Source organism: Cottoperca gobio, chromosome 23 (genome assembly GCF_900634415.1).
Source record: "Cottoperca gobio chromosome 23, fCotGob3.1, whole genome shotgun sequence".
Taxonomy (NCBI): domain Eukaryota; kingdom Metazoa; phylum Chordata; class Actinopteri; order Perciformes; family Bovichtidae; genus Cottoperca; species Cottoperca gobio.
The window spans coordinates 12,351,241-12,374,659 of record NC_041377.1 but is presented as its reverse complement, the minus strand read 5'-3'; the positions used below and the strand labels follow the sequence as shown (position 1 = coordinate 12,374,659).

At 42.0% G+C, this 23,419-nt stretch overlaps 1 protein-coding gene across 7 annotated transcripts in view; it reads left to right on the top strand.

Moving 5' to 3' along the window:
• Positions 1-23,419, top strand: part of cald1a (caldesmon 1a) — a 53,856-nt gene that overhangs the window by 9,538 nt on the left and 20,899 nt on the right. For 6 of the 7 annotated variants that reach the window (XR_003834540.1, XM_029461751.1, XM_029461753.1 and 3 more), the window contains exon 2: positions 15,685-15,770. Coding sequence is in view for 6 of the 7 variants with exons in the window: in XM_029461751.1 (XP_029317611.1) it covers positions 15,694-15,770 (77 nt within the window). In the remaining variant the exon portion in view is untranslated. Of the gene's footprint in view, positions 1-14,462; positions 14,595-15,684; positions 15,771-23,419 lie in introns of those variants that run through there. The other variant, XM_029461752.1, reaches the window with a different exon arrangement.

Below are 23,419 nucleotides of genomic sequence, written 5' to 3'. Positions count from 1 at the left end.
GACGGGGGGGAGGCTCCTTCTGGCTGGCCTCATTAAACCTGCCTTAATGAGAAACAAAACACCCGGACGCCCCGCTAGAACAATGGGTTCTTGTTATCAAAGAGTCTGCGTTCCGTGTGTGATGGAGTCTGGCTTGCGTCCCGGCAGAGTTTTCATGAAATGCAGTGTGCCTGAGCTGAGCCCTGAGCCCCGCAGTGCCACTCACTTCTGTGACAGCCACCTGGGAGACCACCTTGGAAAATAGGCCCCTATTAGTTCAGGTTAGACCTAATGACCAGTAATGGTACACCAGCCAAGCCAAACTGTGCAAAAGGGCTCCGGGCAGGCCGAAATGAAATACCAGTCACTCAAGCTCTGAACATAAACACAAGGTGGGTGGTGGGTGGTGGCTGGGTGGTGGCTGGTGGGTAAATAGGTATGTATGTAGGTGTGTGTCCCTGCATGAGGGGGTTCAGGCATGCATCTAGTGTTTGAGAGCAGAGGTGATCCAGATGGAGGAGACAATTTTCAAGCGCGAGGAGATTGATGAACCCCCCATGGACAGATTATAGCCGGGGGTTTTGGATTTATTCCCATTTAGCTCTGCTTTGTGAACGAAATCTAATTTCCAGTTTTGCCATCAGCTAAAAAAAAAGCTTGCAGCAACTTAAATGGCGCAACCAGAGAAGCCTCGTAAGAGCACCGCTCAATTATTTACAATTTCATGGCTGTCTGAGATATGTGTTATTCTAATAAATTTAGGAATTAGGAGGCTTAATTGCCGCACATATATTAACCTCTCAAGCTGAATTTTATCCTCAATTTAGTGGTAAATGCCACATCATGCTAATGGCATTCAATGATTGCGTCTTCCATGGTCTTTAGACGAAATACCAAACAGCCTGTGGTCTTCAATTAGCTCAGGCATTAAAAGTAAGAAATTCTAGCATTTAAATTGGTATGATATGAGTCAATCAGCCACTGAATAAAATTACTTTTAGCCCCCAGGGAGACAGAGCTGCAGAGCTCCCAGGCTTGCAAAAGGCATACAGAGAAACATAGTGTAATCTTCAATGAAAGAGACAAAGACCGAGGAAGAGAGAGAGCTTTGTTATGTCTCATGAAGCTCTAGGGTTTCCTGGAATTTCTGGCAATGGATTTCGAAGTCACATAACCTCAGAAGGAGAAGAAATAGAGACAGAAGGGGGGTAACTCTTCACACAATTCAGGACGCTCTAATGACAATAGCTGCTCTGCCACTGTGGACTGCAGATATGAAGATCTCGACAAACAATGAGCACAGTACAAACACACCTGCAGTGAGTGCAGAGTATTACGTGACATACATTACCTACTGTATACCTGCAGATGAAAGACCCCGGCTCCAACCTTTCACCTCGGGGGGGGGGGGGGCACCAGGCGTGTACCCGTCGAAACTGGCTTGCTGCCGCACTAATAATAACAGCCATGCACGAAAATGAGATCTGGTAAAGCTAGTGAACTTTAGCCCTGTAGAGCCCTGGAAGGATTTGAGGTATGAGGAGAGTGGAATGTATTTTTTGGAAGGAGAGGTGAGCTCCCTGTCACTTAAAGAATGTGCATCCGCTGATTCAAAAGCAATGCTAATGCTTTAATACGGTAAAATGTGATACTACAGACCGCTGAAAGATGAAAAAGAAATGCCACGTCCTCCACACTGGTATGAGATCTGTTGGGATTTCATCTTCGTCTCAAAGAAAGAGCTCCACATTTCTACTTTGAGGCATCATATCTGTCAACCAGTGTAGGTGGACTGGGATTAGGACGGGTTTACTCTACTGAATCTTCTGCTGACTTTTGCAGTCCTTTCTCTTTGACGGTACTTCTTCCTATAGCTTCAGTGTTTTCCTCCCTGTGCTGGTTGCAGACTCGATATGTACCAGCTTACACTTTGAGACAAGTATTGCTGTAAAATTCATGAAGTATTGAATTTAATAACTTAGATAGACCTAGAGGTAGAACATTTAGTTATTAATGCAGTACAAAGCAATTGCTGCTGACTGTGGAGGGTGATAGATAAAGGCACATGTGTAGATGATACAGGACATCTAACTAAAATGGAAGGAGTCTCTTGGGAAGGAGACCCAAGGATGTGCAGTGTCTAATCTGCAAGCTCTTGAGATCTACAGGACTTATTTATTAATAGTGCGTTACGTGCACACTTAGTCGTGTATTGAGAGGGAAGCCCTGTTAACTGTCACACTGCAGAAGAACATGGGTGCAGCCAGCTCTTCATCATTCGCTACAATAGGGTTGTAAATGTACTTGTATGGGTCAAATTAAAACTAGTTATTAGCTAAAAGAAGAGTGAATATTGGAGTTACATTTGCCAGGTGGCCAGACACATGTTCCATGTCTGCTAAACATGTAAATAGCCGTCAAATGTCCAAAAAATCAATTAATGCTTCTAATGATTTAAGGATTTAAACACATTTAGGAGAGAAACACTGAATTTAAATCTAACTGTTTCTGTAATATACCTTTAAGGTAGCCTAACAGTGATAAACGTAAGTGTGCAATGTAACTTGAACCTATTGAATGCCTCCCTTGGTTACTGTGTGAAGCCCATTTATCAACTGTCTGCTGAGTATACTGATCACAGACATGTTGTAGTTTCCACACCTGGCTAAGGAGCACATTCACCATTAAATGGCTTTGCCCCCCGCATCAACTCTCTGAGAGCAGGTCAGAGCCGCATGAATACCCAGAGAGCAAGTGTCATAGGATAAAAACAAAACATCCCTGGCTGCCTCTTTTATCATTCCCTTTTTTGACTTGTGTGTTAAGTGTCTTGTCTGTGCGATGCCTGAAGAAACCCTCAGATTTCTCCCATTATAAGACTGAGCTGAAAGCACTGTCAGGGTGAATACACCCTCTCAGGTCATCTTGCTCCGCCGCCACCCCACCCACAACCCTACCCGCTCCTTAATCTCCTCCTATCTCTCTGCAGGAATGCAGCCCCTTATTTTGAAAAATACCTTGTCATGTAATACCCTTGAAAAGCTTCGCAGCACACTTTAAAAAAATTGGCATTCCGCTGCTGCGATTTACTGACTTGTGTGTTAAAACACGGCACGAAAGATAAAGATTTATGACATTTTGGAGAGATTTAAATAAATATGTCCTCTGCAAAGTGATGTGCAAAAAAGGCAAACTTGTGTCAGGGTTTACACTCAGCTGTCATGTTTTCAACAGGCTCTCAGGATGTGGGGGCATTGCATCATGCTTTTTAGCCTCACTCTAACCTCATGTATGTTTCCATGTAAGGTATGATGGGAAGACGTTTTCTCTTAGTGTGGTTTGAGCCAGCCACATAAATCACTTCAACGTTTATATCCCTTTTTTTTCTTCTATCCCTCCGGTTTTCTCTCCCTTCTTCCACCAAAGTGTAATTTCTCTCCGGCCACAGAGAGCCACACATTTTAGGAAGCATGTCACAAATGTTCAGCAGATTCATTTTCTTTCCATTTTTTGCCTTTCGAGAAACACATCAGGAACCTCTCAAGCTTTATGAGAAATACATTTTTATGTTCCTCTTAATGTTTCCAGCATGTCACGTTATTGACCGTATACCAGAGGCTGTGGGCTGCTGTGGATCATGCTAATCACGTATACTTTTACATTTTAGTCATTGAGCTTTGGTGCATATCCCAAATGACTTGCACGTATTAAAGAAAAGTACAAGTTCAAATCTTGCCTGGGGGTCTTAAAGCCAGACGTGCTGGCTTTTTGCAATGATTGAAACTGTGATATTTCAGTTTCTGGTTATAAAAGGTGAACTTTTGCTTTTACTTTTTTAAGCGTAGTAGAGGTCATTCCTGCTCTGCTCCATCCTGTTTTTATCCTTTTCCGTTCAACTCCGCTTGATAAACTGTTCTCTAGTTGCAGTGTCGGCAGTAGCAGTTTTCAGACTGAAACCCACCATATATCAGCACTCTGGTTCCACTAGTCTCTCTGGTCAGCTCACTAGTAGCAGATTAATGTCCTGTTGAGGAGACACAGACTCCGGCCCAAGGCTCATTTACTCTGACAGAAGGCAGGTGTCAAGACGGGCTGTCCTAAAGGAACAAGAGGAGGCTGCTTTTTCTTTGGAAATGGACACGAGAGAAGGATGAGGAATGGATTCACGACAAGTCACATGTTCCTGTGTGCATTACTTAAAATTAGAAAACTCTGCCAATGGTGCAAGAGGATTCAAAGACCATTAAATTACCTATTAAGAGGTTTTTGTTTTTTTCACCTCCTTTGCTATTGACTTCATGCAGCATCTGTCTGTCATTATTTATTTACAATCCTATTTAATAGACTTAAAAGTCACAGTGCGCCCTAAAGTACTGAGTGGCTCGATGATGTTGTCCTTGTGTATTCATCATAACTCTGGTTTGTTATGACAGGAAAATGATGTGGAAAAATTGCATGTATTTATTCATTAGTGCTGGTTTGTTTGATGCTATTATTGTGTGGTTTTCATGCAGTCTTGGCCCTTTTATAGCATGTATGTTCCGACATCGCATTTGGTCCTGATTTACAAAAAAGATCAAGGTTTTGACTGTAATGTCCTTGTGGAATTACACAACAGACTGTTAATATTGCATGTCAAGTGCAAGGGTTGCATATTTACTGAGATTTGACATTTTGCATATTTGCACCAGAATATCCGTTTCAAGGAGGTGCTTACATAAGAGAGTTGAAAGTGAAAGTTGAAAATGGCTTTTTTATTAATTTTAATTGATTTAAAAATAAATGCTGCCCCAAAAGAAGATACTTCAGCAGTTTATCTAATTCAACTCAATCAACACTATTATTATGCTACTCTTGATGGAACTCTTGTAGCCTACCATCAATCAACAGATTATTTAAATTAGCTTAGTTTAGCATAAAGGCCGGTAGCAGGGAAAAACAGTAACACTAACCTGTGTAAAACTAACTTTTAATTTAGTTTTTGTACAAACTAAGCTAACAAATTAAGCCAGGTATTTGGTATATCTTCTGACTGAACCAGGCTAGCTGTGTTTCCCTGTTCCAGATATAAGCTACACTAAGCTAATTGCCTGCTAGCTTCATATTTATTGTACAGACATAAGAGTGGTATCAACATTCTCCTCAGACATATAAAATGACAAAGAAAAACTCCATATGACTAATAAAACTCTGCCTTTATGATATGATCAGTTTTTGTACTGACTAAGCAGGCTAACTGAGTCCCACTGTTTTCAATTGGTATACTAGCTAAGCTAACAAATTAAGCTAGGTATTTGGTATAGCTTCTGACTGAACCAGGCTAGCTGTGTTTCCCTGTTCCAGATATAAGCTACACTAAGCTAATTGCCTGCTAGCTTCATATGTATTGTACAGACATAAGAGTGGTATCAACATTCTCATCAGACATATAAAATGACAAAGAAAAACTATATGACTCTAATAAAACTCTCCCTCTATGATATGATCAGTTTTTGTACTGACTAAGCAGGCTAACTGAGTCCCATTGTTTTCAATTGTTAAGGTAGCTAAGCTAACCGTTTGCTAGCTGTAACTTAATAGCGTGTAAATATTATAGCGTAACTTTTTTCCCAAAATGTTGAACTGTTCCTTTAAGATGGAATACAAAGGTTGAGTGACTTGTTAATCTGGTTTTGTAAAAATAAAAAACAGGAGTAGACCTGGAAGTCACTTTGTTTACTGCTTTCTTCATCTCCTAGCAGTTTTCCTCCATTGCTGGCAGTTCACCCATGCTCCAAAAAAAAGTCCCAGATAATTTGATAAGTTTTTTTGGGAAATGACATACCAGCATAGACATTTGCAATGCGGCAGTGGCAGGAGAATGTCGGAGCCGCTCCATATAGGGAGGGGGTGGGCAGATAAACAAACCGTTTCTAACTTAAGCACAGGACTGTGGTGTTCGAGACGGCTGCTTTCTCACCAAGAGGAATGTTCTCTTCCAGGGGGCTTCGACTCAAAGTGCACTGCGGAGACTCCAGCCGTACAGCTCATACGTGAAAGTGAAGAAAGCTTTTGTTTGTGTTTAAAAAATGAAATGTCAGCGTAGTGAAAAGGATTGGTGTGCCTCTCTTTCATGACTCCTGCGTCGTGCAGGTGTGTGTTTGTGTGTGTCCAACTGTGTTCGCTGAGATGTCACTGCAGGTCCAACATCACCATCAGTCATGCTGTTTTGAGAGGGAGCCAACTCTGTGGCCACTGTGTAGTGAGTGTGAGAGCTCTATCTCGCTGTGCACACAGCATGCAAGAGAGCCTTCCCCCTTTTTTTCCCAGTTTGGTTACGGGAAAAGGCAGCATTTTTTCTTTCCATATTTGGTCATATGGAGCACGGCCAGGGAGCAGTAGCCTTTTGATGCCATACAAACATCCCTATTTTGTGTGGGATTTGTACTTTTTGGAATGCTTTTTCTCCATTTCTGCCTGATTGTGGGTGTTGCATCTGAAAGTGCACTTTTAAAAGAGACATACGCCTTTTAAAAGTCAAAGACTGTTGAGGAATTGGCCTGGCTCTTGCTGTTTCACAAAGAAGCTGCCTTTTTTATTTGGGCAACAAGAATCCAACTTCTAATGCAAATGTCCCTCCTAAAACCAACATTTAACTGTAAGACAATGTTTTATGACCCTTCTTTTTCAGCCACCTGCTACATCAAATCCTCTCAGGCAGTTATTTAATTTGGTAAATTGAATCAGCAGCTGACAAATAGGAATTTATCATCTCATTTCAGTGGTTTACTTCTAAGAGTTTCAGATTTTTTAAACCTGCTGATGCTGGATTTAGTAAGATCTCTTCAAAAATGAGAATACAGATGGTACTGTTTGCAGTTTAAATGGAGCATCTATGGGCTAAAAGCTGCCGTCAAAAAGCTGTGCGATTCAGATGATGGATATGGCATGTTGGGGTAATGTTTTTATTGCAACTTAAGTGTGACTTAGCTTCAGGCGTGAGGTTGAAAGACACATAAACACACCCTCAACCTGAAGGGGAACGCCGGCTGGTGAAGCTCAGGTGTTTTCAGCTGTCTCTCCACAGAAGGGAAAGTTCATAATACCTTCAGATCTCATGCAGCCTAAAGTGTAATGAGCGGCACAAAACTCCCATCCATGTGTGGGACCGTGAGAGGAGAAAATATTAAAAGAACAGTGATTCACAGTCTAAATATATACGGCAGATGAAGTTTACTGAGGTTATTTGGCTGACAGTGGAAAGTAAAACCTACGATTGAAGATCTACATCGAGAGTGATTTGTTTTAATCAGGGCAACACTAGAGTTGAGAAAGTATCAAACTACATCTTCCTTTCCAAAACAGATTTGTCAGTTTGATAGATAATTGAAACAAATGCTATTTATTATCATGAGAATCTCACAACATGCTGTTTGAGAAAGTAAGACAGCATCATGAGGGTCACAGCTAAAGTTACCCAGTATTTGAAAGATATATGTTTTTAGGGATTTATGTTTTGTAGTTTCAGTCATCATTTTTATTAGCTGTGATAAGTAATTACTGAGATCTGGGAACATCGGGAAGGAAACACAAGCTGTCTGAAGATCAGACTGGTTGTAAACATACCAAGAGTCAAGCAAGATTATCTAAACCACATATTTGGAGGCAGAAAAAGAAAGCACTGCCAATGTGTTGCTAATAATCCCTCGTTGCACTGGAACTTTGGAAGGTACAGTGAGTCAAAGTTAAGGAAGTTGGTCTTTAAAGTGAGACTATGTACCTTTCCAGATCTCTGCCTTTAACGTGTTAGTACAATCTTATTCCAATAACAATTATGGGCCAAACTACGAAAACAAGTTATCCTTGAAAGACCTTGAAAACCTATTTTCTCGATGCGCCTTTAAATGTATTGCGTTGGAACCGTTAGATTTCATTATTTGTTGTTTCTTGCTGGTTAGAAGTGGGCTCTGCTGGATAAAGGTGATGTCACATAATGTGCACCAGTCAGAGTTTTGAGACACAATCTGTCCACATATGGGAGTTTTTCTCAGTCGCTTATTTAATCATGAATTAATAAATGCACTGGTTGATTCATCCCTGCTGTGCTTACCTGCTCGCAGCCTGTGAAATATAACTCATCCAAGGTATTCCATTGAGAATACTCTTGGCTGTGTGTGAACAGATAACCTCAGTCAGTCTGTCTCTGTGTGTATGATTCACAGGGTACAGAGAGGTGTTATGGAATGTGAACCATTGTCTGGGAATGCAGGAGTCTCCGTTTTCTCCACCAAATGGAAACTTAACATCTTTAACCTTCAGGTCTTTTCCCCGACACTGATGTGAAGTTTCCCCTTGCTGGTTTGTCTGAGAGCTAAAGTCAGCAGAGAAAATATTGTCGGAGATTTGAGGGAGGACTGTGTCTGATCGCCACATCTAAAGGCACTAATGACAATGCGTCTGAGGCATTCAGGGACTGGAGCCCATTTCTTGCCCCAACCCTCAAAACCATCAGCTGCGTTTGACTTGCCACAGTGGCATTAGCTTCTCAGGTTTGCCTACGAATACCGTCTGCTCATGCTCAGTGAAATTTCTCCTCATTCCAGCCGAAGCCACACTTTCAAAAAATTTGTTTTGGAGGAGATAGAGTGTGAGTGGAAAGCAGATGGTATTGAAATTGAGCTGAGGTCTGATGCAGTTGGCCACCTCATATGTTGCCTAGAATATATAGAAGCAGCTGAAGACCTCGGCTTTGTCAACAGAAGCTATTGTGGTTGATTTTCACACTGCGGCTTGAAATGCAGACACAAGACAAATACAGAAATAAGCTTGGCTGATTGGTCATGGGTAAATCCTGTGAAATATTAAACCAATTACTATACTTAATTCATAGCCAACCAACCCTGAGTCTCCTCGTGTTGTAGCTGAACACATACTCTGCAGCTGTTGGCTAAGCTGCTGCATTGTGGTCCAAGAGGAGATAGGAACAGTGAGCACAGTACAGGCGACCGATAATGGATTTTTGAGGCTGATATTAATATTTATTAACATTAACAATATATCTGACTTGACATGACACAAACAAACATTATTGTTAAAGTAACAACACTTAAATACTAGTAAAGTGTTATCGCACACAGATGTTTGGCATTTCTGTACTGCAAATGTTATTTATAACTACCACACAGTGAACTGAAAGAGCTCTCGGGCAGTGCAGACATCCACCAAGGCCGTTTCCATAAATGAAAAATAATGTTTGTATCCTGTGATTCAGATCTGCTCTTCAGCCCATGCTACACCCCTCCACGACGTTTCATAAAGATGGGGCCCGTGGTATTTCCGTAATCCTGCTGACAAACAAACCAACAAACCAACAAACCAAACCGAAAACATAACCTCCTTAATTCAAATACCGCCCACGTAGCCTAAACCTAATCTACGTTTCTTCCGCTCATTCACAGGGCCTCGGCTGCCTCACTTGAGTGACAGGCTAACGCAACACGTCGGCAAACAGCCTTATCTTTAACTAGATTTTTCCATCTGTGGTGTTGAATCTAAAATGCTTCCTCGCGTTACTTCAAGATTGTTTGGTGTTCTTATTATCTGCTCAGTCCCGTGTTAGCAAAAAGAGCAACATTAACCCAGATCTTACTGGATTACAGTCTTTTTTTGCCTATACACAAGAAAAGATCATTACAGATTCAATATTCAACAACTTCCCAAGTCCCAACAGCAATTAAAATGTCAGATATAAAGTGACAGCCCTTATTATACACCGATACACAGTATCATTCAATAATAACAGCCCACCGATGTATTGGTCATGCTCTAAAAGTTAGGGAGAAAAAGAGACTCAAAGACAGATGAAGTCGAGAGAGGGAATAGCGTGGATGGAAAGAAAGAAAAAAAAATCTTGGCCTTGGTGTGCCAAAAAACCTCCAGTGAATTTATGAATGCTCATCCACAGCCGCTCTGCATCCTGGGACTGTTAACGTGTTAATGCTGCCGAGGCCTGGACATGTGATAGGAGACACATAGCGCAGAGAACCACAACCACAAGGCCAGCTTTCCAAACATAGCACCGTAGGTGGTGATGGATATCACACATGTACACATTTACCGTACCATAAACACACACACGTACTGTTCTCGCAGTGGCCAAACGTAGTTTCAGTATTACACTTGTAAAAACATACATTCTCACATCCTGTGAAGTTGACACAAAAATAATTGATATGCACTTCCTCTGTACATGTCTGCACACTTTCCACACACACACACATTTACATAAATACACACAAGACACATTTATATATGTAAATACTGTTTATCGTGATGCTCACACCCTCACACACAGGCTGAGCATAATTCAACCCCCCTGTCAGACTAATCTTAAGAGACTCCTTAGCCCCGCAGAAAACGTTCGGTTTACCCAACTCAAACTGTCCCCAGAGCCTCAGCCAAAAAGCTGTTAGTGTGCACGACCTACAGGCATCCAGTATCTCTTTTTATTTCCTTCCTCCTCCCTGTTATGCTGCGGAAGCTTTATCTGTGCGATAAAACAATCATAAAATGATCATTCCTACTTTAACAAAATACTTACCAATTTATCTTAGCTTAGTCTGAGCCAATAGACCTCTGCCTCTCTTGTTTAAGTGTGTTCATCTTCCGTCAAGTTAGCGTCCAATACTATCATAAATGGACAATTTACACTATGTTGTCCTATAGCTACATGCAAATGGTGGAGTGTGTCAGTATTAGCAGTTTAATTCCCACAGTGTCAGTTAACTCCTACGCACTCATACTTGAAAAGCATCTCCCATTATGTGTTCTTTAATGATGTGCTTTAGTGCAATACTTTCCCTCTCAGTGGGGCAATGTGCAGCATGGCTTTGGTGAAACTAAGTGTTTCAAGTGTTTGACCACTAGTGGTGCTATGGAGCAATACAACACCAAAAGCCACCAGCCGATATGTAGCATATTCATTATTTTCTCAACAATATTTGACATTATTTATTTACATATGATTGGGTATAATTTTACAATAGTCCGAGTATATTTCACTATAGCGTTTGAATCCCTTGGGTCGTCTAGTCTTTATGGTAGTAAAACCAAATTCTGAAAATGGTGAAAAGGCATTAAATGAGTAAAACTTCTCCAACATACCAAACTATGTAGCAGGTGTACAAAATATTTCCTTCCATTGATGCAAAGACTAGAAAGAGCAGGCTTTGTGCCAGTATTGCCTTCACATTCCAGATTACTGGAATACCTCTCTTCACCTGGACACCTGCACAGCTGTGACTCCATAGCTGCTTGACATATCTCTCCTGCCCTCTCCTCCTCTCCCCGCCTCTCCTCCTCTCCTCTCCCCCCTCTCCTCTCCCCTCCCCTCCTCTCTTCTCTCCTCCCCTCTCCTCTCCTCTCCTCTCCTCTCTCCTCTCCTCCCCTCTCCTCTCCTCTCCTCTCCTCTCTCTTCCTCTCCTCTCTCCTCCCCTCTCTCCTCTCATTTCCTCCCCTCTCTCCCCTCTCTCCTCCTCTCCCCTCCTCTCCTCCTCCTCTCCCCTTTTCCTCTCCTTTCCTCCTCTCCTCTCTCCTCCTCTCCTCTCCTCCCCTCTCCTCCTCCTCTCTCCTCTCCTCTCCTCTCCTCCCTCTCCTCCTCCTCTCCCCTCCTCTCCCCTCTCCTCCCCTCTCTCCTCTCCCCTCCTCTCTTCTCTTCTCTTCTCTCCTCCTCCTCTCCTCTCATCTCCTCTCCCCTTCTCCTCTCCTCCACTCTCTCCTTCTCCCCTCTCCTCTTCTCTCCTCTCCTCCCCACTCTCCCCTCCTATCTTCTCCTCTCTCTTCTCATCTGTGCTGTGTTTTAACTCCTTCTAGTAGCAGCTTGGAACCTCGGTGGTACAAAAATAAGTACAAGGGACTAAGACCAAAAATAGAGCGAGTAGAGTTGAGTAAAGCGTACCATGCAGTAGAAATGCAGCATTAGATGAAAATAAAATAAGAAAACTGAATTTGTTGTCATCATGCTAAAATAAGATAGTAAACTTTATAGGCCTACTTGCTTAACATTAGAATGTTAGCATTTTTATTGTGAGCATAGTAGCTTGATGAGGTTATTATTTAGGCTTTAGGGTAACACCAGAGGATAGAGTCAATAGAGGACTAAAACCTTTGTATTTATTATTAAGGCTTTGTGTTCCAACATGCTTGAGTCTTGCATGTAGCAGGGTTTTTTTACTGTCATAAAAGTCACATTTAAAAACAATCTAAAACCGTATGTGAGTTGTGACTAAGCCTTGTAACCACCAGCTGCAACAAGTCACCATTGTTCCTTTATTTGCCAACCTCACAGCTGGCAAGCACATAACGTGCACTCAGCTAGTTTTTACTTGTTTATCTTCACATTAATTCCCTTTTTTCAACAACCAAAACAGTCACTGCACACATAAAGATCCAAATGAGGAGTTGTCTGTAACCGGCATGTGAGTGAGTAATTTGGAGGCTCTTTCAAGTCCCTTCTGCTAAAATCAGAGGTTAAATAGGAGCATTCCTCGCATAGCTCCATAGCCATAATGTGCAAATTAATTTGTTTGTCTAAAAGGTTGTGAGGGAATGGTTGTTCTGAGTATCACAGTAACAAATCTGACCAAAAAAGCTGCAGTGTTCTCATCTCACAGAATGCAAAGCCAGCGCTCGGAGTATTTCACCAAAGCCAAAAATAGATACTGCTGGCCCGTACTTCAGCCGTACTCCTTGACTGATGCTTGATCTATTTTGTGCCTCATTTGGTCAATATGGGCCCATTGTTTTGGTGCTTTTAACTCAAGACTATGTGAGAAGATAGAGGCATTATAAGGGGGTGTAATCCCAGTGGCTGTCAGGATAATATCAACTTGGCTTTTAAGGCTTTTTAAGAGGCTGGCACTTAGACACTGGGTTCTGTGCCAGTGTCTGGCAGTCTCGACAGGTAGTAATTTGACTGGTAAATGTGTCATTATAGCCATTGTAGAAGTGGGGGCAGGCGGGGAAAGAGAAAGAGGGGGAGGAGGAAGTAAAAGAGAGAGACAGAATAAGAAGTGAGGGCGGGATGCATGGATGCAGGTTTTTAGAGATAAATGGTGGAACAAATGGACAGAAGAAAGAAGAGTGGACAGGATCGCTCATGCTGAACTTGTAAAAAGTCTGAAAAAATCCCAAAACGTACGACTCCAGGTTGCTCAACTTTATGGAATGCTGTCTTCCTCTCGTTCTGCCTCCGTTAGCTTTTGCAAAGTGTGGGTGGTCCCTTCAGCGATATACACAACAGTTACATTTCTACGTCTTACTGAGGGCCTTGTCTGCGAGCCACAGGCTTCCTCTTCTGCCCTGCGCCCGGTGTTCTCCCATGTGGAGACGAGATAATGTGACTGTGCTGCATTCATTTAACAGCCCTATTCATACATCATGCATCAGCATAAAAATATGATTATCTCAGGTTTATTATTCATGTAAAATCGTGTATATATGGCCCAATGTGATCATTTTGTTCTCAAACCTACTTTTATTGTAATTTGCTTTGTAAATGGCATGTTTTTTAATAATCTATAATTCTTTTCTTTCTTTACAATCATGAACACCAAATGAAAACACAGTCGCCGCTGCATAAATCACGCATTATTTGCAACAATAACTCCAAATTTATATGCTGCCGTGCTTGTGTTGTTAATAACTTTGTCTCCCTTGGCGTCGCTGGTTCTAGGAAGTATGTGATTAGACTGGTGATGTTTGGAGGCCTTGTCGGTTTTACTTATTGCTCTCATTTTGTCTTAATTACGGTTGTATTGCCCCGCGTCCAATTGCGCCCCCCCTACTCCCCGTCGTTTCAGAAATGACACTAAGAGTGCATCTAAACATAGAGAGTGAATTTTTGCGGTATTTAAAATATCTCTCCCTCCTCCGAGTCACAAAGGCTTTTACGGTGTAATAGCGGGGAGACGAGGCTGTGTTTACTGTACAGGCTCACGGGGGGGGGGGGGGGAGACTGGGGCAGAAGATGCAAGCGGGGAGGGTGAGGGTTCGGAGGATCTCTTGGAGTCATGCTTTCTTTGAGCTTTTCTGTGTGTTTCCTGTCCATGTGTACACGCTCATTAGTATGCTTATTGCTTAGTGTAAATGCATGCACACAAACGCTGTAATGTTGCAGCTTAAGTGCATGCTTGTGTGCATGCATACTCATATACAGATGTGTGAAGAGGCTCTCTTTGACCCTCCTGTGTGCGTTTGGAAGGAAAAAGCATGCTCGTGACAGACAGGAAGCGAGGCTCAAGAGCCGAGTCACGTCCGAGAACAGAGTTTAGCCAAGCCCTGACATGTAGGTAAACAACACAGGAAAAGTTAGCAGTAGAGATAGGGAGAGAAGGAGACTGAGGAGGGAGGGAGGGAGGGGGGGTAAGGCTGAGGGAAAGAAGGAAGGAGGTCACTGAAGGATGGAGGGAGGGACAACTAGCAGGGAGGGGAGGGCAACAAGCATTTGCTTTTTCTGTCAGCTGAGGCCGGACTGTGGGAGACTTACTAGACGTAGCATTGAACCTCTGCTTGGAGGGAGTGTTGTGAAAAGCTGGTATGGTGTGAAGGAAAACACATTGTTTGAAGGCTAATTCAAGGTATGACAGTCAACCTTCTTCCTTTTGTTTCTCCAAATTGTCCTTCTGCACTTTAAAGCATCTTACTTTCTGCCACTTTCCTTCTCATGCTGTATCAACACAAAGGTTTTAAATTCAACTTTATTCAGTTGTCTTTTCGTTCTGTGAACTGTCACGCACCTTCAGCGTCTGTCTGTTTACTCTGCTGCGGTGTATAGAAGATGTTGCCGGTGGTTTAGCTTGTGGATGTATGATGGGAGGCTCAGCAGCTCCTGGGTGGTCTTGGTCCTCACTGCAGTCACGTACCCCACTGGGGTATTTTTAGTGAGAGTTGCTCTTAACTGATTGAGTTAACATCCTGTGTTGGCTTCTCCCTCCTCTCTCTTTGTGTCTCTGTTCTTCTTTCTTTCATTCCTCTGTCGTCCACCAAAGTTTGTGGGCATCCCTTTCAGCCAGTAGCTGTCACCTAAGACCTTTTATACACAAAGATACTTCCGGTCAGTACTTTGTGTAGAAGGATTGATTGTACTTAAAAGTCCTTAACATTTCATTCCTGGTTGATTTGGCGACAAACGTGCTTACAGCAAGTTTAATAACGAATAAATACTCACTGAGCAGCTACTCAGCTGTTCTAGTTCCTTGAAAAGATTTTTAAAAGGATGAAAAGCTGAATATAAACATCCCCAAAATGACAGTTTTGATGAACAATCGCTGTTAGCATTGTGTTTCCTGTGGCGCCTTCACAATAAAACCCCATGTTTTGCCACTTAAATGTTTTTAATGTAAAGCAGCAGCAGGATGTTCCGTTTGCATTAGCAGTAATATAATACAGCTGTGATACGGCTGTAACAGTAACTCTGGAATAAACGTGCGCCGCGGTTCCTGTGAATCCCCTTTTTTAGGCCATTTTTAGTCTCGAAATTTTATGGAAATCTTAAAGATTATCATTTTAAATACTTTGATGAGCAGATAACAGACAATCTAAGGCTTAGTTTTACTGGTGAACAAGTGATTCTGCCCTCTAAAGGATGCTTAAATTAATGGTTTTTCGTCTTTCCTTCCTGAAATTGAGTAAACCAACAAGTCTGTGTTTGATGATGTCATCTCTCAGGGCACAATCATGGAGGAAATGGACTTTGAGCGGCGCCGGGAGCTGAGGAGGCAGAAGCGGGAGGAGATGCGCCTGGAGGCCGAGCGGTAAGACCCATTTGGTTTTCTGTCATTCACGTCTGCAGATTAGTACTCTAGGATTTTTCAACTAATTCTCTTGTAAAGCAGAAAGTGTTTTAAAAAGGTCAGTCATCTACTATGGATTAATGTGTGGTTGCAGCCACAGAACTAGCTGTCACTAAAAATCTTACTACTTAGGTTGTGTGAAGCGGAGGGAGCAGTGTTGTGTAATGAGGCTCTGGTTGTCAATGCACTGATGTTCATGCCAAGTTGGAACCAGAGGGAGCCAGCTTTAATGGCTTAGACCCTCCTCTCGCTCTTTAAAAACATCGCTCAGCAAATATTGGCTTCCTCGACCCAGGCTGGAAGGAAAAAAGGTTGATAAGAAATCTGATAAGCAATGAGATGACCTTTAAGTGGGAATGTTCAATCACGCCCTCCCTCCCTCTTTCCAATTTTCTCTCTCAGATACTGCGGCCTTGTGAACTTCCTTTGATTCAATGGAAGGAATTGATTAAGCTAAAGTTCATTTCACTGTCGTGATTGAGCGGTAACACGGCAAGTGCAGTAATCAAAACTAGTAAAAAGGGGGTTTTATTGCGAGAACTTGATACATGGTGTGCCAAGGAGGCATTTTATGGAGCCTTTTCACGAAAGTCTCCATGTGTGGTGCAGCCCTTCTTCCAATTAAGGATGAGGTTGATGTGGATGCAGATACTGGCCAAGGTCACTTTCCTGTTTGATGTATCTGTGAGAAGATTTAGTTCGAGCCGGTTGCTTCATCACTGATGAAAAACAAGCTGACACTGACCACCGCTGAATGCAGAGATGTTTTTCTCTGATAATTTTTCTATGGCACAAAGAATATGTGTGCAGCTTCGTGATGAACAAGGCCCTTTGCTAGGTTAAATAGCATTTCCTGTATAAAGGAGAGTCTGCTAAACAAAGCACATTATCCACGATAGTGACAGAGATATAATAGGTAATAAAATGTAGGGTTATGTCATTAATCCAGACATAAAAAATAAAGTTTCTATCAGCATGTGTGTGTTGTTGGATGGTGCCAAACAGGGATCCATTCTTTTTACTCTTCTACTTATTTAATCTGGGTAATAAATAAAGCCTGACCAATACATATACCTAGTACACCTATGATACTTATTTAAACATTCAGTTAATATAGATTGTCATTGGTTTGGAGTCGTGTTTCTGGCGACCTGGCAAATGTGAGTTCGGTTTTCACTCTCCTTTTAGCTCTGTTTTGGTTTCCACCAACTCCTGAGGGAAATATCTGACTCCTTCGCTGCTAAATGCTAATCTTAGTTCACCAGCAAGTTGCTAAATCATTCAGTCATTCAGAGCTGGGTAGCGTAGAATACAGCGGCCTGCTCGAGCTAGAAACAAGGTTAATGAGCGAGGAGTATTGAGTGCCAACAAACCAAAACAATGAGCTAAAAACGTCCAAAATGCTTTGTTGAGATGAGCAGTTTGATATTCAGAAAATAAAAAACGTTGCTTGTTGGAGCTTTAATTACCACATTTAAGGGACCCTATAAAAATAAAATAACTCACTTACTCATACACACAAACTACTTCCATAGACAGTTTAGCTACAGCCTTTGTAACCTCTTTGTTGTTATCATTTTATTGTTAATATCTTGTTCACTTTCATTTTGTGTAACAGTTATGCAATGCTCCCCCTCTTGGCATCTTTTCGTTTTTACTTCTTTAAGACTTTTATGCCTCATTTCCCCAGATGCACTCTAAATAGCTGATTGAAGTGAAGGTTAATGCCGTTGTTATGTTTCATGACTTAAAAAAAATCCATAAACCCCCTGCTGCTAGAAATATTTATGCAGTTTTGGAGTGTTTATGTTACACTGAGAAGATGGAATTTGGCAGAAAATGCAGACTGAGAAGAGCCTACAGTGGGAAGAGATGACTGACTGAAAGAGAAATGGACCAAGACTGAAAAAGAGCAAAAGTTGTAAGCACCTTCAACGTTTACATCTTCAGCTCGGCGGGAGTTTGTTCACGACTGTTTATTTGGTCCGAGCAGTAATAATTTCAGCTGGCAGACGACACGCCGCTCCTGTTATTGATAAAAGATTACATCTCTACATTGTTTCCATTTCTGCCAATATATTGAAACAATCAATATTTACATGCCCCTCTTGGTTGGACTAGTCAAAACCACATGTTGTCTCATTGGCCCGCTTCCATTCAACCATCACTGAGCACGCTGTGAGAAGACGGAGAGACGCAGGGAGAGTGTGGGGCCATATAATAGAGGCTGAAGGAATGCCAAATTCCTGGCTATTATAAGTGTTTACTGGCCAGGTCTCCATGAGCTATTTCCTACATGCTGGGACAGTGAGAATGTGTGTGTGTGTGTGTGTGTGTGTGTGTGTGTGTGTGTGTGTGTGTGTGTACATGTCTCATAGTCTGTGTTCGTGTGCTGTGCATGTGCATGTGCATAGGGTGGGTGCATGCATTCAGTTAACCATGCATGTGTGAGTTTGGATCAGCGTCAGGTGATGAAGGTTTGACAAGCTCCATTCACTTTTCAGAACTGTGCGTGTGCGTGCATGCGTGTGTGTGGAGGGAGAACAGCCAAGCCTTCCCTGTTCTGTCTTACATCAGCCTCAGTTATAGTTGTAACAAAAATGATTGTTGATATAGAGGTGCACAATGGGCATCAATTCACTTCTTGTTCTATTCAGTAAAGCCACACACACACACACACACACACACACACACATGGTTTTCTGGTCTGCCGACATTTCTCACACTCTCCCATGCTCTTCAGCTCCCCTGCTCATCAATGCTATAGTACGTTTCTGTTCAATGAAACACACAGGAATGTCTCGACTGCTTCCCCCCCCCCCTGAAGAGAGCACATGGATGTGGAATTTTCACAGTAAATCAGTGACCAAAGGGTATCTGCTTGAAATAGTCTTCTTTTGTAACGTGCGTAGTTTACAAAACAAACTCCCTGCTAAATGCAGCCGGAGCAGTTCATTCTCCTTAATATTTGCACATTGCACATAGACAGATATTCTGCACGGCCGATGGTGAGTCATCATTGTTGTTTATCGGACAGTTAAAGGAACAGTCCGACAATTTGGGAAATACTTTTTACTTGCTGTCTTTCTAAAAGTTAGATCAGATGAATACTACTCTGCACACAGCCCAGAAAAATAGTCCGCAGTAAAACCACAACTTGTTGTTTGTTTCCTCCTTTCAGTCTTTATGCTAAGCTAAGCTAACTGTCTCTTGTGCTGTAGTTTCATTGCGCAGACAGTAAATATGCCTCATCATTCTCCTCATCTTCTTCCACTTTCATTCTCAACCCTGCGTCCTCCTTTTTCTCCATCTCCTTCTCAGCCTCCTCTTTCTCCTCTCTTCCCCACCATCCTCTTCTTCCTCTTCATCCTTTACATCTGTTCTGTCCACTCCCCCCGAGGGACCAGGAAGGGCCGAGGAAATAACACCCATCCTCTGTGAATGAGCCATGCCAAACAATCCCCGCCCTGGGTGAATGGACCGTTCCAAACATGACCCGGGCGATCCTTCGTCGTAAAGCTGTTGGTTCTGTCAGGAAGAGAGAGAGAGAGATACAGATAGAGATAGGGAGGGAGAGGTTGAGCCGGTTGAGTCAGCTTCTTACTCACCACATGAGCTTGAAAAGGAGTTGAGCTATTGTAGATTTTTTAAGCATAATCTTAATTCTTTTTTTACTCCCCACAAGAAGTGTAAAATGAGTAAGAGTAAAAGCAGTCGAGGGGAATTCTAATATTGTGTATTCTTGGAGCCGTCCCAGCTAGATCTCAGGGTGGGGAAGGGAGACAGACGGGGTACGTTGTGGTTCTTTGGGCCGCTAGTAGGAAGGGAAATAGTCCAGAGAGGCCAGCGTGGGAATGGGTCAGCATTTCTGACAGCGTAAGCAGAGCCCCCACCCTCTTTACCTCTCCCTCTCCCTCTCCATCCCTTCCTTCTCTCCCCTCCCCTCTGTTCACAGCAGCTTTTCGATCTTCCTCTCTACGTTTCTCCCTCCGTCCCTCTCCTCTTGAGGAGGGGTGAAGAAGTCTTTTCTCATGGGCTTTTCCCAAATTGTTTTCACTGACATTTCTGAGATATTTCGCTGCAAAGAAAATATTTGGACATATTTCTCCCTAATAGGCTCGCTGATGGCGATGTTTAGTGTGCCTGTGCTGTCCAAGCAGACACTTACTTTGTGAATGCTTAAATCATCTTTACTGTACTATGCTCAAGGAGTTATGCACATGTGTAACATGACTTTTAATTTCCTTTTTCAGCTGTAACATCGGCACATGTCAGCTGTCAGTCAATACTGTGTACTTGGCCACCCAAGAAAAGGGCATCTTGTATATGACAGATACACATACCTGCAGTGTGTAACTGGCTGCACATCATTCTGTGCAGTAAAATATGTCCTCTGTGATAAAATCTGGAGATTACTCCTTTTTCCATTATCGTGCACGCCCTTTGCTTTCACGTTTTTCATTTCCCACTTTTCTTTATCCTCACTCTCCATTTCACTTTCATTGTCCTTTCTTTTTCTCCTTTTTTTTCCCTTTCCTTATCCTCGCTTCCCCCTCTCCCCATATTTCTGTGTCAGTATGCTGATAGAGTTTGGGGCCTAGGTAAGGAAAGGGATATTAAATCGGGCCTTTGGTTGTGTATGTGTCTCTGGCCAAGGCTGTGATTGACAGGAATGCTAATTCAGCTTTTAGGAGTTTGTTCTTCCCTCCTACTGAGGAATCTTTAACCCTGAGATTCTCGTCGTCGTCGTCATTGCCACCATGGACTCTTTTGTTCCATTTTTAGCTGTCGACTTTTTCTCTTTCTCATGACATTTAGTGCCTGTTTATGGGATGGCGCAGTCCTTCGGGAGTTAAGGCAGTTGTTTCACAACTTATTTTTTTACCACAGAAACAACATATCACTCTGACATTTTAAATAAGAGTTTATTATTGTAATGTATTTTCTACTGCAGGGGAACTTAAGTGAAGTTGACGAAGATTTGTGGAGGAGAAATGATTTTAAAGCAAGAAATAACACATTGTTCCTCTTAAAAAACATTCTGACTTCAATACTGACAGGAGTGTGTTTGAATGACTAGGTCTGGTACGACCAGTAGCTCATTCTGAGTGCAAAGATCCGTTGATCTAGATCGATGTATTGATTCAATGATCAATGAATGGTGCAAAGTGAAAACATCGATAGAGATTATCATCTTTAAGATATTTCCCACTGCAATCTGTGTATGTGTATTTCCATCCAAGTTTCCATCCTTCCTACAGAGCCCAGTAATACAATTGTCAAATCGTGTTTTAGTGACTTTTAGTGAGTTGATATAAATGTAACTGATTGTGATGATATTGTCTCATATCGATCGCAGGTCCCTGATTAAATCTAACTGAAATCGTATCCTCGCAGACTTTGTGATATCAGCAAATATCGTATTGTTGCCCGAAGAATCTATATAATATCGTGTTGTGATGAAACTTATGATTTACAACCATAGTGAATAATTTCAGCTTAAAATATATATTATTACAGCCAGATTTCTGACTTTCTGACTCTACTTGCTGCTTTGTTGTTATATATTGTCATTGTAACTTGTGGCCACTGTGGCTGGTGTTACATTGACAAGCTTGAAGGCTGAAAAGAGTCTAACTTATCTGGATTAGATCAGTTGTCTACCCTTAAAGATGCTGAATTATCAGAACTAAGCACACACATGTGTCAATGATTGCCTGACGTCACTGATGTCAACGTCCCGTAGGTCCTGCTTGGGCGTTGACAGATTCATCTGTTCTGTTATGACAACATTCCTCATCTGAGAGAAAGAAACAGGAGGCAGAAAGAACAGCAAAGGGGAAGGAAAGAAAGAAGGAAATTGTTGTTCACAAGCTGTAAAACCTCACATAAACCCAAGCAGCTTTAGCTCGGCTCACCACACATGTTGCAATTAACATGCAATAGCACGCTTCGCTGGATGACCTCAAAGGAGGCGCTGTGATGTCAGGTAGCTAGGCATGTGGTTAGCAGTGGGAGTGTAAAGGTCAGTCGGGGCAATACAGATCAAGCATGGAGCTTAGTTCATAGATGTCAGGTGGCCAGAAACATAGCAGTTTGGGAACTGATTTAATATTTTGGAAGAATACAAAAAAAGAAGTCTCTGCTAGTATTGCATTGTCTAACTAGTGATAGATACCCCCCGTTTATGATGGTTTTATTTATAATACAATGATAAATATACTTAACTTTCTGGGTGTAGCCTCTTTCTCTAACACGTCTTCTATTTCATTTAGATATTCTGAATTTCCCAGAGTGACTGAGAGAAAGGCCTCAACTTGTTGCTTTCAATCAGATTTAAGCACATAAATATACAGTGCGACTACACTGCGAACAATGGAGTTGTGTTGATGATTGTATGCAGCCGCACCCTTTACTTTAACCACTGCATTTAATAAAGACATGCATAATCCACTGCATGTCTGCTTTGGATTTTGCTCTATTAAGGATATGGGCGGTTTGTTTTTACAATGGATTTCTCCCTGTTAATGGCAAGATGGAGAGACAAAGGAAAACATTTTAACTCTTAGTTTCTAATGCAAAAAAAAGATTTTTACTTATGACATGTTAGACATGACCTGGCGTGACCTTGCTCCATGTACTGTTTGCTTGATCAGTTATGCATATTATTAAGAAAAATACATCACTGTTAACATATCCCAGGGTTAACTTTTCTTTAATATTTACGTTCACACATTCAGGTAGTGAAAGAAATAAACTGGGAAAATTGATTAATTCCACTCATATCTGCCCGTTAAATACACAGCTAACCTTAGCTTAGCATAAAGACCGGCGGCATAGGGGAAACAGCTTTACTAAAAAAAATCTGAATCAAAGGTCTAAATGTATAAATTTCATAAACAAGATATAAAGCGTGAATTGATGACTCTTAGAAATGCTAGCAGTTTCTATTTTACTTTTGGGAAGAGCCATGCCATGCTGCTTCCCCCAGTCTTAGTGCTAAGCTAAGCTAACCCTCTGTGGTTTCCAGTGGCGGGCCATGCATTTCACACCTAGGCCTTCAGTGATGTCATACACAGTCCTACCTGAATTATTCCACCTCTTAATACCATCATTATGATGCCATGGCTCTAGAAACTATACATTTAGACAGAAACGCAGGATAACCAGGCGTTGCATCACCCAACAGAGTTATATTAATATTTACGAAACATTTAGTTGTAAATAGCAGGCATTCCCAGCAGTACAATGTGCAGTGCCTCTCGGAGGCTGTGAGCCGGGGGTACCGCTCGTACTTAGTGATTTGAAAGTGGCGGACAAACCCTTTTCCCGGCTGTGATAGGCTCGCTAGCATCGGGGTTGGCCGTTCTCTTCTCACGATGTCTATCTTTTCTTGAAAAGTTTGTCTTGAAAATGGCATTGTAGTTATATCTGCGACCAAATCGATCTCTTCTTCTCCTTCAGCCATTGTGGGTTGAAAAAAAACAGCTAGAAATCTACACAAATTAGCTTGTTCAAGTTCAGTTTGCTAGCTCTGCATAGCTCTGCCTCTCAATCGTGCATATCCAATCAAAAGACGTGCACGTGCTGACGTTATCGTACGCCTGCTA